The following is a 16,239-nucleotide window of genomic DNA, read 5'->3' as shown; positions in this document are numbered from 1 at the left end:
ATTTGTAGCATCTGTAAAAAGAATATAATAAAATTACCCATAAGCCCCAAATACAACATGTATGTTGGCCAACAAAACTCTAATAAACAGATCACTGAATTTTAAACCTGGAAGGAGCCTTGGAGAGTATGGAGTCCAACCCCAATACATTATAAGAAAGAAAAAACAAAAACAAAAACAAAACTGAAGCCAAGGGATTTTAAGCCACTGGCCAGTCACACAACTAACTACAAGAGAACAAGGATAGACCCTCGGAGTCCCTGAATCCAATGCTATGCCTTTTATACAAGTCATATATGCTTTCGTGACATAGATTCCCCTCCTGCATCTGCCCGCCAATCCTCACAAGGTGAAAGTAGGGTTAAGTGAGTTTTTCTGTGCCTGAGCAACTACTACGCTCTCATTTGTAAAAGCAAAACTGAAAACATATGACATTTCCATAATAGCAGCTTTTCTCCAAGCCTGTCTTTTCTGTCTGTTCATATACAAGGTACCTAGGGTAATGTCCTCCACAGGCAGTAGCTATTAATCTGACTATTTTTTTTAGAGGAGACAAAGCTAATTTTAGGTTACTGTTTAAAAAAATAATCTCTGTCAATATCTGATCATCTTGGAAATTCTTTACAGGCTTGTTTTTATGCTCTATGTCCGAAGAAATCTGTAGGTATTAAGATTGGTGTTTGAAATGTGCACGCTGGCAGGCCTGCATTTAAAGGTATATTTTTTATGAAAGATAAAAAGTAGCTGATTATACATACTCGCAGAAACCCTATAGAGAATGGACTCCAGGTAACTGACTGCGGAGGAGCGGGCAAGCTCAAGCCCCCCCTCCCTTCCACCTCTGCTCTGCTAATTACCAACCAAGCCCTCCCAAGAATATCTCCTTTGATGATCAAGCAGTGTCTGATAAGGGAGGAAAGGAAGTGCAGGGCACTTCCCGTGAGGGGGAGAGAGAGGTTCTGTGAGCTCTTCCCGGTGATTAGAGCTGGGGAAGTTGATCTCTTTTTATGCTGTGGATGTGGCTGCTGCAGTCACGCCTCTGCTGCCAGCCCAGCACCAGGATCTTAATCAGTCACTATGAAAACTCATTAGCTCCACAGCAATGAGTTCTCCACTGCTGAAGCTTGGCGCTGTGCTTAGTACCATGGCAATGATCTCAAACTGGATGTCCCAAACTCTACCATCCTTGGTAGGACTGAATTCCACAAGGCTGTCGACGACAGATGCCTTAGTAAGTCACCCCGTGGGTCTGGACATCTTGGGAAGTTAAGTGTATTAAACCAGTGGGCTTTATTTTGTAAGCTGCAAAGGCTGAGATTTTGCTTCTCTATGCGGTAACTTTAGTCATGGGTTTTTTTAATGGAAACTTTAAAATGACACCAAAAACAAATAATTGCCCAAGAAATTACTTGTGAAAGAAAATACCACATTCATTAAATTTTTAAATAGAAAAAGCTTTAACTTGACTATATTCACTCGAGGTTTGAAAGGATTCTTAAAGAAATATGTTTTGTTTCTTATTATTTTACTTCTTTTAATGTATGTAAAATTCCCTTAATTTTTTTCTATGAAGTATAGTACAAAGTCTAGTCTTTCTGATCTAGTTGTAGTATAGCAGATTCTTCCTTGGAATTGAGTTCTGTGATTGAATTCTGTGATTGTTTGCAATGCATTCAGAGAAACTAACCTCTTTTAAACATATATGAATTTTTAAAAAACCTTAGCAATTTAAAGCCTGCCAAAAAGATGTTAAGAGCCAAGAAACACAAAGAATAGATAACTTACATGATAAAATCATCTCCTTGTATAGTTTAATTTTTTATAAAGACTTCTATTACGAGTCTAAGTCCTGTAGTCTTCAATCGCCTAAAAGTAATGGCTTTTTAACTCTTCCCAATTTATGACAAAGTCTATTCTAATAGTTTGGAGCATGGTTTAGTTAGCAATACTTTAAAATCTTTAAAATAAAAATGAAAACTATTGGTTTTTTAAATAAAAGTTTACAAATTCAAACAGAAGGAATATCTTGGAAAAACAATTTCCCTGCTATGGAACCAAGGCACAGAAACAATTAGTGTTTGGAGCACTTTTTTATCTTTATCTGTTTTTATCACCGGATTACTCTAATGGATCAGAAAAAGTCAGATACTGAAAGAAAAGTAACTATATTCAAGACTTGTTTGTATTAATAATAATTAATCTATCAATCAATGTGTAATTAACTTAGTAGAGTCAGGTCAAATCAATTACATAATTTCACAGGTTCGCCCAGTGCTGAGGGCACCAGGAGAGCACATGTGAGGCACACTTTGACCTGCTTTTGTGTTTTTATCTCCCTCCAGTCACTTAAGAAACCTCTGTGCCCCAGTTATTGAGATTCTCCTCCTTACCTACATGATTTGCGTGTGGTTAGTGGGATGTAAAGGAGATCTGTGGTTATAAAGAAAGCATGATATGTCATCAATGAACAATTACAAAATAAAGAAATACAATATTTAATATTTACTGAGCCAAATTTTCAAGTGTCTGATGGTTTTCAACAACTTAACTGTTGAATTAACTCTTTCGGAAAGTGAATCTAAACTAAGAAATTCGTAACTGAGTTATATTTCAAACTTGGTCCCTTGGTTCTCAGATATATTTATTATTTTTGTGTATATAGACATTGGTTTAGTTTCTTCTCTCTGTTGATGATAGAAGAGAATCAAATTTCCAAAATGATGTGATTCTTTCAGGGCTTCTAGCTATCTTGTAAGTTTAAAGTAAATTTATTTTCTTTACTTTTGTTTGGTAATCTGTTGGTTGAAAAATATAAAGCAATGCTGTGATCTACAAAGGTGATGACACAACCAAATATTCCTTTGGATGAAAACAAAAGGAAGTTCAGGAAAGTTTGCACTATGGTATTTACTGAAATGGATGAAGAAACCAGGTTGCAAAAGCTTGTTGTTTTTTTTTCTTCTCTTCTGCGTGTTTTACAGAATGGCTACCTTACTGAGGAATGGTGTCCACTGTGACATTTCCCTACCTTAATTATTCAAGATAATTGCTCATACTTTAGGATTCCCGTGGTGAAAAATGAATGAATCTGTATTTCCTAATTAAGCTCATAAAATGTTAATGCTGGAAAGGCTCTTAGAAACCATCCAGGCCAGTAATTTTCACACTGTTTTTGGCAGCAGTGCCTTTTTTTCCCAAATTAAATCTTATGTAAACATACTGAATAAATATTTGTTGAATCAAATTTGAAGTGGAAATCCAATATATAAAACAGGTCATTGGTCAAACAAATAATAAATGATGGAGGGAGCATTTATCAGGTGGGCCTCCACCACCTGCTCCCTCCCCATACAATCGAGCCCTTGCCCTAGTCAAGATACCTCCAGAGAAACCTTAGAGCTCTCAAGAGTTTAGCTGGAAATGTGGCTAATCTAACCCAGCTTCCTCATTCTACAAGTGGGAACATGGACCCAAAATGTGTAACTGACTAAACAGATTTCCCCAGCTGGTTAATGACAGAGAGAAGGGCAGAAGCAAGTCACGTGACTGCAGTCCTGGGCAAGGAAGTCCTTTAACTCACATTCGCTAGCCTTTGCCCTCCTGGCCCTGGGTGCCACACTAGGTTCTTTCTGCCCTACTCAGGTGGTTTCCGATGACCTTGGACTCCACTTTTCTTAGATTGAAGCATTAACAATTCCCTTCCCCGTAGGCAGTGCTATGTTGCCCAGCCCTTCCCACCTTTCTCACTCTATGTTCTTATGTTAGATGTTATGAATGAGATGGGCCTGCAACTGTGCATACACCGAAATTAAAAAAAAAAAGACAAGTCTTAAAAATTTTTTTAAGAGTGTTTGTAGCATGTACAGATGGTAAAAAGTACAGATTTACACAAATATGAACATAGTCTTTCTCTGAAGGGTAGTTTTAAATAATCTGAAATGAAATTTTAAATGGAGTTTTAAATGAAAAAAAATAAAAAATATAGGGTTTTAATTATTAAATGTCAATTAAATCTGTTTATGGCAGGTGTCTCTGAAATTGGCAGTGTACGTTTGATTGTTTCAAAGCTAAAAAAGGTTTTTAAATTTCCAGGATATTTTTGTTAGTAAGTAGTTAAATACAGCTCCCTCTTAAGGAAATAAGCTCCTTCTTCTTTTTTTAGAATCCTGAAAAATTCCTTTATCCTTCTCTTTGGCCCTGTTTTCTATCTTTTTTTATCCTTCAAATCTATCACTGAGCCCACCAAGCTTTGGAGGAGCTGGTGTCTGCAGAGGCAAAGCCTCCATTCTGAGAGAGCTCAAGCTTTTTCTGACACTTGTCTCTGGTGCAGAGTTACTTCTCCTTGAGGCTGAGCTTCTAAGAAGTCCCCCACGCTGTGGACTCCACACCAGGAAGAGCCTGGAGAAGAGCAACTGAACAGAGGACATTCAGTAGACACCAGCTGTTCTCATTCAGCCCAACCGCTGAGGTGGAAAGAGGCCTCAAAGGGCCCTGTGGGCAGAAGAGATTAGTTTTGCTCATTTTCAAACATATAGCTGGCTTTTCCTCTTACACAAGTACTTGAATGAGTTAGTTTTAAGTGCTACGAAAGAAGCAGAATACCCTGATACAAACTCTCAATATTCTGTAAGTTTCTTACCTTCAATTCACCAACTTTTTTTTAGACCTAGATGAAGATATCTGACTTCTCTGTTTTGTATGACTGTTTTTCTTCCCAAGTCCTTAGACAATGTCCATTTTGTGAAAGAGCAAATAAACAAATTAAGGACTGGGAGATGGATGAGAGAACAGAATGGCAAATCTTGAGAGCCACAGAGAATGTGATCATTGCCTTTTTAGAATGGAATTGTGACACATAAGAATGTGGATTTGTTCTTGCAGAAGTAGGTCCAAATGGAGAAAATTACAGAGAAAAGTTCAAATTCAGCCCCTTAGCTTTCCACCGGTGGAAGGAGCTACCTACGAAGCAGTGAAATTCCTATTATGCAGAGTTCAAGTGGAAACACAGGAAGAATACATAAAAGAAGTATCATTGAGCGGAAAGACACAGGACCACTTATGACTTCCCAACTCCAAATCATTATGATTTCCAGAGTACGAGCAAAAGTGACCTACTGACCTAAATTTGATGATGTCTTTGAGTTTTTGTTTATTTTTCTGTTTTTATAGTTGTTTTTTTCTTAGAGCCTTAAGGTTTTCCTGAGTGAACAATATGCATTTATTTCAGTTCCAACCAGCCTCATAAGAAATAGGAAGAAAACTGCAATATAGTGACATCTTTATTAACACATCCTCCAGAACACGGCTTCTTTTAGCATGGTCTGTCAACATCTCTCTAATTCCTGTCTTCACATTTCTCCTCTCTCCACAACTAAAGCCATTAGCATGCCAAATCACATTTCAACTGTCTGGGACGAAACCCATCCTCAGACCAAATTTGTAAGGGGTTTTCATCACTCAGGTTTCTCCACTCTAAATCAAACAGGTTTTAGTAAATGGATTTTTTTTTCTGCTTTATCTTCCCCTACCTTGTACACTACTTTCAGTACCTAGATCCCTTATTCTTTTTTGCCTCACTCTGAACTTTTATGAAATTCCCAGAAACTCAGCATAAAACATAAGACCTACCAATGTTCAACCAAATGATTTTGTCCTTTTCAAAAGATCAGAATTCTCTCTTTGCCTAGCCCTCCACCGGGGCCCTAATGAATGACGGCACTGCCTTCCACGGGAAAATCCACTTGCGTCCCTGAGCCCTCACTGCTAACTACTCCTGCCGGGTGCCAATGGCTACTTGTTTCCAACTGTTTGGATAATGCCCTCTGCCTGCCTGGGGGCATCGCCTCTAAAGCACACTATTTTGGCTATTGGCAAATGGACATAGACCATTTATCTGCATTTATTAGAAAAGAATAAACCTAATGACTTCCAAGCTTGATGATGGAGAAAACTGGTATAAGTCTCACATATGACATTTACTAAATGGGTGATGGGGAAAAAATGCTTATTTTTTTAAATTTGTTTCCTTATAAGTAAAATAAGATACTGACTCTAAGGGTAGTTGGTTCAAAAGAAATGAAGCTAATATAAGAGAAAGGATTTTATAAACACAAAAACCTACTGAAATGCAAGATATTTTGATATTTTTAACTTCTATCTCAGTTTCCAGGATCCTTCTTTTCTAGTACAAAGCCCCTGAAGTTTTGGGATAAATCTCGCACAGTAGCTTTATACCGATACAGCATAGTTTTATAATTAAATTATAAACAAAGAATACAGACTTGAAATCCAGTTGTTAAAATTATCATTTTCATTCCCCTATTTAGAGCATTCTTAAATATTTCATGAGTTTTATAATATTAAAAACTGCTAAATAGTTCATTTAGTTCTTCTAATTAACACAAAAGGTTCAAAGAGAACTATATCAGTCATCACTGTGATTAGCAACGTTTTAGATGGTTAAAAACGATCTGCACCCTCCAGGTGGACTTCACAGTTCAGAAAATGCTATCAGGGTCATCATCATCATATATAAAGAGAATTCAGATCACTGGTGGTTAAATTTTCAGGCTCCAAAATCAGACTGTGCAAGTACCAATCCCAGCTCTGCTGATTACTGGCCTCCATGACCTTGGACCAAGTTCCTGACTGTCTCTAAGCCTCACTTTTTTCATCCATAAAATGGGCAGAATAGCATCCCCTGGTCCACATGATTGTTGTGATTTTCAAAGGCAATAACACATGTGAACTGCCAATTAATGGCTAGAGCTCCATAAATGTTTGCCATTATTACATGTTTTGCTGACACTTGAATAATTGCTCTTTTAAATTAAAATGGGAGCAAGTCTTTTCTCATTGGTATCCAAACAATTTAAATATTTCCTTCCACATGAGGTCTTAGTTGGTTTTATTTTTATCCTCTTTTCAAAGCCAGTATGGGTGTCCTAAAAGAGGTCACTAGAGATGCTTATAAAGCTTCCTTTATCACTGACCCTGAAACAGAGGTCTCTATCAAAACCCACAGGACTGTCAGGCACTCATCTCTTATATTAGCTTCTTTCTCTTTTGTGTTACCTTTTTCCTGCCAAAGAGGTTAACTCGTTATAGTTGAGATCATTTAAACTAACTCTGTAGTAGAGAAGGTCATGGCTTTTTTCAGTGATTCTTACAAGACAATTGGAAGTACAAACAAGGCTCAAGTCTTTACTTTTATTAAGCTGACACTTCAGGGGAATGCTAAATGAACATCAAACCCTGTTCACCTTTCCTGCTTTTCTCATTCCAGAGAGCAACTGACATCCTGTCCTGTCATGATAAGCTCCTCACTAGTTAGCCAAACACTTGGCAAGTGAGAATCAATATTAATGGTGCCAGGTTTAATAATCAGTGTTTGCACTGCTGTTAAAGATATTTTAATATTACAATTGGGTGATCCCTGTTCCTTTATCCAAAAGCTAAATTTATTCTAGTGACAAGCCTTAATTTTCTGACATATTTGAGATTTAGGTTCAATGTGAGAAGCCTAGCTGAAACTACAGGATCTATGTCTAGATATAGCAATCCCATACGTTACTCAGCTTAAATCTTTAATTATATCATTGAAACTACTCTGCTAAGCTGTTTCTATCTCCATTCTGTAGATAATCTCTCTGTATTTTTCTTCTTTAATACAGAAAGAATAGTGCAATAACTTTTAAGATCCTATCTGGCTTTAATAATATATAACTCTGAGTACATCTTTCTATCCTAACTGGATATTCAGGTATAAGCTTTAGAAGGAAAGAGGGGGATGGAAAAAAAAAAAGAAATGATAATGAATTCAATGCCCCAGAAATGAAAGAGGCACAGGAGACTTCTATGAACTATCTAAAAAAGGAGTTTAAGGAGACTAAAAAGAAAGGTTTGGCATCATTTGCTTTCCATTATATATCAATAATGAGGACTATCACATCTTTACATGTTACTTGAGTTTATAATTTATAGCTTCCTCAATATTTGCTCATGACTATTGTTGGAATGCCTATCATTACCCCTAGTGATTATCGCTAAAGCCCTTGAAAAGAAAAAGAACTGTGTGTTAGTTGACAGTATGTGATAAGCTTCCTGGGACTGAATAAACAGGAAATTGTATTTCCTTCTCTGTGAATTCCAGAGAAGGAAAACCTCACAGAATGTGGCAGATCTGTGGAGAGAGAAGTCAGCCTGATTTAGTCGTTTTTAAGAATTTGCTTCTGACCAGTCTATAGGTAAACTGACCAGCCCAGTAACACTGGGCATTCTGCAAGATAATGTTCTGCTGGCCTCCATTCACCTCCTTGCTCCTTGCCCCAGCTCAGCTCCTGACCCTCAGCCCGTTCTCAATCTTCCTTGGCCTAGCCCCTCCAACCCAATTCATTAAATACTTTATTTCCTAGACTAAATACAGTTCCCTCTTCTCCCAATCAAAAACAAAACACCTCCCTATCTGCTGCATCCCTAGAAACCATAATAGGAAAACTAAAGAATAGCAGGTCCCAGCTGTAGAAGACAGTGCTTAGAAGGAGGCCCATTGATTTACCTGATATTTCCATAGGAAAAACAAATTCAGGTGCAAACTGGATGGCTTGTCTATATAATATCTGTTAGGTAGTTTTTTCAATATCCATGTGATTGACCTTTAAAAACAATTATCTGGCTATTCAGCATTATACTGACATGGCCATAGTGCCGGAATTAAAAGCGAGACTCCAGAGCTGTACTGTCCAATAAGGAGGCCACAGGTGGCTCGTGAGCACTGAAGATGTGGCTAGCCCAAACCGAGGTGTGCCCGAAGTGAAAATGCCACTCGGTTTCAAAGACAGTACAAAAAAGGGAAAACATAGAATGTAAAGTATCTCATGAATATCAATCAGATGTTGAAATAAAAATATTTTTGATATACTTAACATATATATTAAAATTAATTTTACTTGTTTCTTTTTTCTTTTACACATGGCTACCAGAAAATTTTTAAGTTACACATGTGGCTCTCATTAATTTCTATTGAAAAGTTCTGTGCTGGAACATACTGCCCTGCTTCATGCACAGCTCTGCCTCACACAAGCTGGGCATTCTCAGGCAGGTTAATTAATGCTCTCTTCTGTGAAATGGGAACAATAATAATTCCTGTTCCTTTGTACCTCTGCATCAGCAAGTCGATGGACGTGAGCCGTTTCTTGGAACAGGGCCTGACCTTGAGCAGACAGTGCTCTTCAGCCTAGGTGATCCCCAAAGAGAAAAGCGACAGAGTCCCCCTGCCGGTACTCTCGAGGGCTGGAGGAACGAGGAGCGCCTCTCTGAGCCGTGCATCACGGCATCCACCAGGACTCTGTACAATGCGGAGTATACGCGCGAAGCATAGTTCTTCCTGAAAATAACTAGATAAAAAATGAGGCGACTTATCTTTGTTCTTCATAAAATCTTGATATGGCAGAAGGGAGAAAGCCAATAGATCTTGTAGCTGGATATAAACTTATTGTTGAAATAAGAAAAATGAGAGACAAATATCAATACTAGAGAATATACATTAAAAACCTAATAAATAGTATGGACAGTCCTTCAGAAGTGGTGGAATCCATGAGGGCTGAGAAAACTGAAGGTGTATAAAGGAGGTATTTCAAGCAAGAAAAGCAAAATGAGTAACACAAATATGAATCAAGGAGGCATGCTTTCAGGACACACATAGACCAGTTTGGTTGGAGAACTTTCCTGTAGGAAGATACAGGAGGCAAACCTAAAAATTTAACAGGAAGCAGACTGCAGTAGAAATGGAACACAGCTTCGAGCTAGAGTTCTAGGGGGCAGGAGTAATTTGGGAAGATCAATTTGGCAGACTATGCCAAAATACTCTAACTCCTCTGGGACGCTGTATCCTTTGCAAAACTGTGTGGATCTAATTATTTTCACTCTGTATTCTCATATGATACCTTTCCAGCTTTATTAATAATTGGCCCTTTAATACTTAGGAAGCTTCTTGGGATAGGGCTTTGCTTCAGAATATCACACATGAATAATAATCAGAAAAAAATATACTACTAATTACCATTTACTGTTGAGAAAGACAAGCTAACAGATTTTATATAGAAAGAGTGGTCATATGTCTCTAAGAGGTTATCGGATGCTTCTAAAGTTGCATTAATATGTCCAAATATAACAATGGTATAGCATCAATAAATGATTAACAATATGGAACCTAAAATAAGAGAAAGATTCTCCCTCTGGGCATGATAAGGAAGGTGTAACTGAATGAAGCTGTGCTGCCTGTGCTGCCTATGTAAGCTGTTTACTCTCCTTTTAACCTTAAAGAATAAAAATACAAACATTACTTATCAGAAAAAGATGCTTTGTTTAAAATGCTACAGACTCACAATCTCTTTATCCTATAATGGGGTCTGTGTTCTGTGTATCTGCCATTGGTCTCCTCAGACCCAGATTAGTCCCAAAGAAGGCTGGCAAGTGTACAGCTCAGCACAGGATCCCGACGGGCGATGCATTTGCACAGTGGTTGCTCCGGAACAGAACCTGTGTTCCCGGGATGCCAAAAGCAGGCAGCTTCGCCAACTGCTGGAAAAGGTAGGTGTCCTGTGTCCCCTGCGCATATTTTTACTGAAATCTACCATTCGTTGAAAGGAAATGTAAGAAGGCAGATAATGGTGAGGAGGGTCTAAATTTTTGTCCCCCTTCTCAAATAAATTTTTTCCCTTTCCTTGAAAGGAGTACCCCAAGCTTCCTGTTCTATTCCACTTATGACTTTTTACTTTTCCCAACCCTTCCTTCTTAAGACTGGTTCTCTATCATATATCTTAATATCTAATCTGTGCCTCTTAAAAAAAAAAGGACAAGAAGTCTGATTGTGAAGCCAGAAATTTAGCCTCAGCTCTCAGAATCACACTATGCTCCTTGAGCTCGTACTTTTGGATCCCATCACCAACCTTGCACAGAAGTTAAAATAATAGCATGCAATATGCAAGCTATCTGAACAGATAATGAATAATTCCAAGTATTTATCATCATTCTCTAAGTCATTCCTTTGAACATTAAGCTCTTCAATTTCATTCAACGGCATTCTCTCCATATAATTTACTTAAGCCGGATCCATAACAATCAAATGCAGAATGCCCTTGATTCATTCTCTTTGATAGATAAAAGTCAGCTCACAAAAGGTTATTTATGTTTAGTTTGGGGAGGGAAAAAAAACAATAAATGGTTCTCTCGATTATTCTCATTCAGACTTTTAGTTTGTTGGGTTCTGAATATAATAGGACAGCTGGGTTGGCCAAGCTGATGGAAGGATGAAAATGCATTTGAATTTTAAATACTATCAGGGATAATAACATAAATCAGGTGGTATGTGCTTTTAGAGGACGCCACACTCCCTCTGTGCGATATCCTTCCCATGATTGTCCTCACAATGATGGCACTGAATGGGAGCTTTTTATGGAAAATTAAGAGCAGGTAGAAGAATGAAAGCATCAAACAGATGAATACAGACATTCCTACTTTATGTAATATCAAGCCTAGCCACAGTAACTTTCTTTCACTGCCATATCTAAAAATAAGTTCCCTCTGTGTACATTATTTGAAGTCTATTGACGCCCTAAGATTTTTAAAATATTTTTGTCATGTTTTTGCACAAAGATTAGTCTGTTTTTCTTCCCCTTCTCCTAGTCCTGTTATCATATATTGGCTCTCTCTTAAGTATTGTTTTATGACAAGATCCCATCCTTCCTATTCCTTCAATATCTGTCCTCCAGCCAAGAGCAAATGTCATTTCGTTCAAGTTAGTAAGTCTCTCACTGGTTAGAAATCATGACATGTGAACTATGATTAGTCGGGTATTATGTTCAATTTTGATTTTATTTCTATGAAAAAAATATCTCAGATATATAGTTTAATATTGTTTGGTTACTAGGAAAATTAATTACATTGACAAAAAGATTTTGCTTTGTTTTCCTATTAAAATGTATTGTTCCTCGGATTGCTGTTTTTCTGCTCCAATCTTCTATGAAGAAAAAAAAAATTTTTTTCTACAACAGCTGTGGTAAGGAACATTTTCTTAGACATCATAACCTTATTTTGTTATTATTTTTCAGTATAGCATTGCACATACACACCCACACCTAGACTCAGACATTTCCTCAAAAAATCAGTTGAAAAAATTCATATAAAGCCTTAATGTCAGGAAGTAGATAATACCCTCTACAGGTCCAAAGTGAAGTGTATTCCAGAGCTATGATAAAACCAGGAAATAGTAAAGGATGACTAAGGCAAAAAAGTACAACTAACAAGGTTGGTTGAAAACAACCACTGAAATTTATATGACCACTCCTTTCAATATGCAATTTCTTTAATGCTTTAAAGAAATTTGAGAAAGTCACACCTTTGAAAATTCATCAATACCTAAATGACAAAAAGTATTAGCAAAATCAAGATCTCTGCAAGTTAGATTTATCAAATTTACCATCTGGTAATGTTATGCCAACAGAGGAATAGTAAATTGTGCACACTATTTAGAGTGGCCTGAAGGAAGTAGCACTGGCTTGCTGTGCTGACCTAAAGAAAAGACATCTGAAATAAGCATTCCTTATTCAGACCGAGCTAGTCCCTTGCTGACTTCTCTATAGTTTCACATATATTCAAGGTACCAGAGGGCAAACAAGAGAATGACCTTTGCATTCACCATTAATCAAAGGATTGGTTTAGTAACAATAGTTAATAACAATAGTTCCCATCTAATATATTTGTATCTACTCCATTCAATCCTCACAGCAGAAGTAGTTTTCTTTCTAACTTTTCATAAAAGGAAACGTGCTTTTGAGGTTAACAAGCCTGCTAGCGTCACTCAACTAGTAGACTGTGGAGCTAAACAAATCAGTTTTGCATTTTCTCAACACCATGGCGAGTGTCATCCATAATGTCACTGGTGGCACCCACGTTCATTTAAGTGATGCTCTGTCAAACTATGTTAACAGTATTTCTATCACTGAATATTAGAAAAATTACAATTGGTTTCATGATGTTTCAGGTTTTAATACGCCCAAACTAAAATTGTTCACTTAAAAAAAAATATTTGTTAGCTGTACAGCTTCTCTGTATAGTTAAAGATGTTCTGCATTGTCTAGGTCAATATTTCCTAAAGCGTGATTTTTGGCATAGGATGCCAGTGACATCGTCGCCAATAAAATCATTTTAATAAACACAGTACATGATACTTCACTCTTGAAGGTTTCAACCACAGTTTAATACTAAAGTTTCTGTGAAGCCCTACGGTTAGGAAATTTCTGTTTATTTCTGTTAACCTCAAGGCTATCTAAACATATTGAACTGTTGGACTTTTTTTTTAAAGTAGCCTCCACATTGTGAATAAGAGTGAACATCAGAGACAAGCAGGCTAAAAGAAGCAGCACAGGAGATGGGTCTTCTTCCGACAAGTGTGATCACTCTCTAGTGTCATCAGTGGGTTTGTGTAACCAGTGGGAAACTAAACAGTCCTAGCTACAGCCAGCAAGAAGAGCAAAAGGCAGCCCAGAGCCAGATCCTTTCCAATGAGACAACTCTATCTCTAGCCGTTACCCCAAATCAGCTCTTGTAATTACATGTGATTTTGCAGCATAGGTTATAATCGAGACTCAGCAAAAATTTTCTCAGTGCATTTTCCCACAACGCAAATAAAGTTGAAAATGAACTTCACAGGGTAGGCCAGAGGTAAAATAAAAAAGAGGCTGTTTTTTAACTTTACCCAGATTATCTCTTGCCCATCATTTTCTAATTGTACAGACTCTGCCCCAGTACATAGAATTCCTAGGAGAATATCAGCCATGCCAATGACTGGAGTCTTCACAGACAAATGCCATATTCAAATGTGAAGATAGTTTTTTTTTTTTTTTTTTTTTAATGCAAATGGATTTTCTTTACTCACTTTTAACCAAAATGAAGCAGAAAATTATTTTAAAAGCATTACATTTATCCCAGATGCAGTTATCATGCTTTTAATGTCTCAGTAATTTTGTGCTGCATTAAAGATTTTTAAAAATTAAGCTTTCTGAATGCAGAAGCGATAGTAAATTAATAAATATTTGGGAGTCATATAATGCTATAGCCTTACCAATGAAAAGAGAAGGAAACTTTCCTTAAAACATTAAAATACTAATTACCCATTACCGCCATTGGAAGCCTAAGATAACTTTACCCAATAGATATTTATCGAGCAATTACTCTGTGCCTGGTTCTGTGCAAGGCCTTGGAAGTAAAAGATATTAATAAACACAGCTTCCAAAATCATGGAGCTCACAGAAGGAGCCATTTCTCTGCTCCCACCAACGCATACATTATCCAATTAGTTTTAATATAAGCTAGACTGTAATTAATTTGTCCCGAAAAGACAGGTCTCATGAAGGGCAGGATTACAGACCAAGACAGCAAAAAAATAATCAGGAAAATGTGACCTTCTCTGACAAGAAAAGTAGAGGACTGAGGCAAGCCAAGACAGAAGAATCCACTGCTTTTCCTGAAAGTGCCAATTCTGAGGAATATTATCAACAATGGGCTCTTTAGAGATGGCCAGTCCACTGAGCTTTGTGACTTTACCTGATGACAAAAATTTGTCTCTGAACAAATCATCCATTCCTTAGTTATGTCAATTTTTGCAATGAAAATGACTTTTTACTTATTACATAAATACATGTTAATTAAAAAGTAAATTGAATAACACATAAAAATACATGAAACAAAGTAAAGCTCACCTGAAATCTCACTACTATTTTTTTTTTGCTGTCCAAGATTTCATGTATTCACTCATGCAGATAAAATATAACTATGCAGATGGTTTATGCATGTTTAACAGTACCTCTTTCTACAATATTTTATTACCTCTCTTCACATCCACACCTCATCTCCTGCCAGAAAACTAGCATTCACAACCTAACATTTATCCTTCTAAATCTTCCATACCTTTATGATTTTTTGCTTATATAGTCCATTTTCTTTTACATGTGTGTGTCCACCTTGTGTGCATGAGAGAAAGACAGAGTGAGAGGGTGAGAGAGCAAGAAAGCGAGGGGAGAATTTGACTTAGAATTAAAAAATAAAATTATAGAAAGATTTTTATGTTAGCTTTTCTCATTTGCTTTTCTCATGGAAATCCCTCCGTGCTGAGCAGTGCTTCTCAAAATTTAATGGACAAAGCAATCACTTGAGAATCGATAAAATGCAGGTGCTGATTTAGTAGCCTCCCAAGAGTCTGCATTTCTGAGAAGTTCCCAGTAGGATGCCAAAGCTGTTGCTCTCTAGACAATACTTTGAGAACCACAGGTGGAAAGAGCTATCTTATTCTTTAAAATAGTTTATTCGCATCCCATTTCTCAATTCATTCCACAGCTCTCCTCCTATTAGAGGCTTTCTCTTTGTTTTCAGAATTTTGCTGCCACAACAATTACAGCAGCCTTTCTTTCCTTGTTTGTACATGCTTTATGGGACACCTATTTCCTACTTCTAAATAGCCTGGGGCTCAATGAACCTAGGGTGGTGCCATCGGCCTAACATGTGTTTACTGCTCCTCTACCAAATACTTGATACAGATGCCAGGTCTCTTCAACAGCGTGCTCTGCCGGGTAGGAGGCGTCCCAGCACCACCCCCACTGGTCTTGGTCAATGCAGTCTCACCCCTGGGAGCACTGGCAGTGCAGCTTGTAGTAACTGTACTGGAATGAATGCATTCTAGGTCTGTTGGATTCGTCAGTATCATCCACAATTGCCAAGCATCCCAGATCTTGAAGAAGTCAGATTTAGTACTTATAGAAACGGTCTATTTTAACATTTAACAGACTGGGGCATTATAAGCTTACAAAGCCCTAGAATAAAAATTTTACTTTTCAAAAATTTATTTTTATGACATGTTAAATTCTCATTTATATGGTCATTTCTAATGCTAGAATGTCCATTTTGTTATTTAACTTGCTGGATTGTTTCAATGTTTATCATGAAGTACTGTCCTCCCAAAAATATGTCATGTAGAAATGCAGTTATGGATTGGGTATTTCCAGTTCTTTAGGCTAATGTCATTTTTTGCTATTTTAGTAGTGATTGTATATACCTGTAAACGGACAATAATTTACAGTCAATGTTCTTGTCTAACAGGTTCAGAACATGTCCCAGTCTATTGAAGTCTTAAATTTGAGAACCCAGAGAGATTTCCAATATGTTCTAAAAATGGAAACCCAAATG

At 37.2% G+C, this 16,239-nt stretch overlaps 1 protein-coding gene across 1 annotated transcript in view; it reads left to right on the top strand.

Moving 5' to 3' along the window:
* Nucleotides 1–1,102: 1,102 nt before the first annotated feature.
* OLFM3 (olfactomedin 3) overlaps nucleotides 1,103–16,239 on the top strand; it is a 36,479-nt gene continuing 21,342 nt past the window's right edge. Inside the window, exons 1-3 of the mRNA XM_006919793.1 lie at nucleotides 1,103–1,231; nucleotides 10,444–10,590; nucleotides 16,153–16,237. Coding sequence (XP_006919855.1) covers nucleotides 1,103–1,231; nucleotides 10,444–10,590; nucleotides 16,153–16,237 — 361 coding nt within the window. The remainder of the gene's footprint in view (nucleotides 1,232–10,443; nucleotides 10,591–16,152; nucleotides 16,238–16,239) is intronic.

The sequence above is a fragment of the Pteropus alecto genome, unplaced genomic scaffold (genome assembly GCF_000325575.1).
Source record: "Pteropus alecto unplaced genomic scaffold, ASM32557v1 scaffold106, whole genome shotgun sequence".
NCBI lineage: Eukaryota > Metazoa > Chordata > Mammalia > Chiroptera > Pteropodidae > Pteropus > Pteropus alecto.
This window is presented reverse-complemented; position numbering and strand designations above follow the sequence as displayed.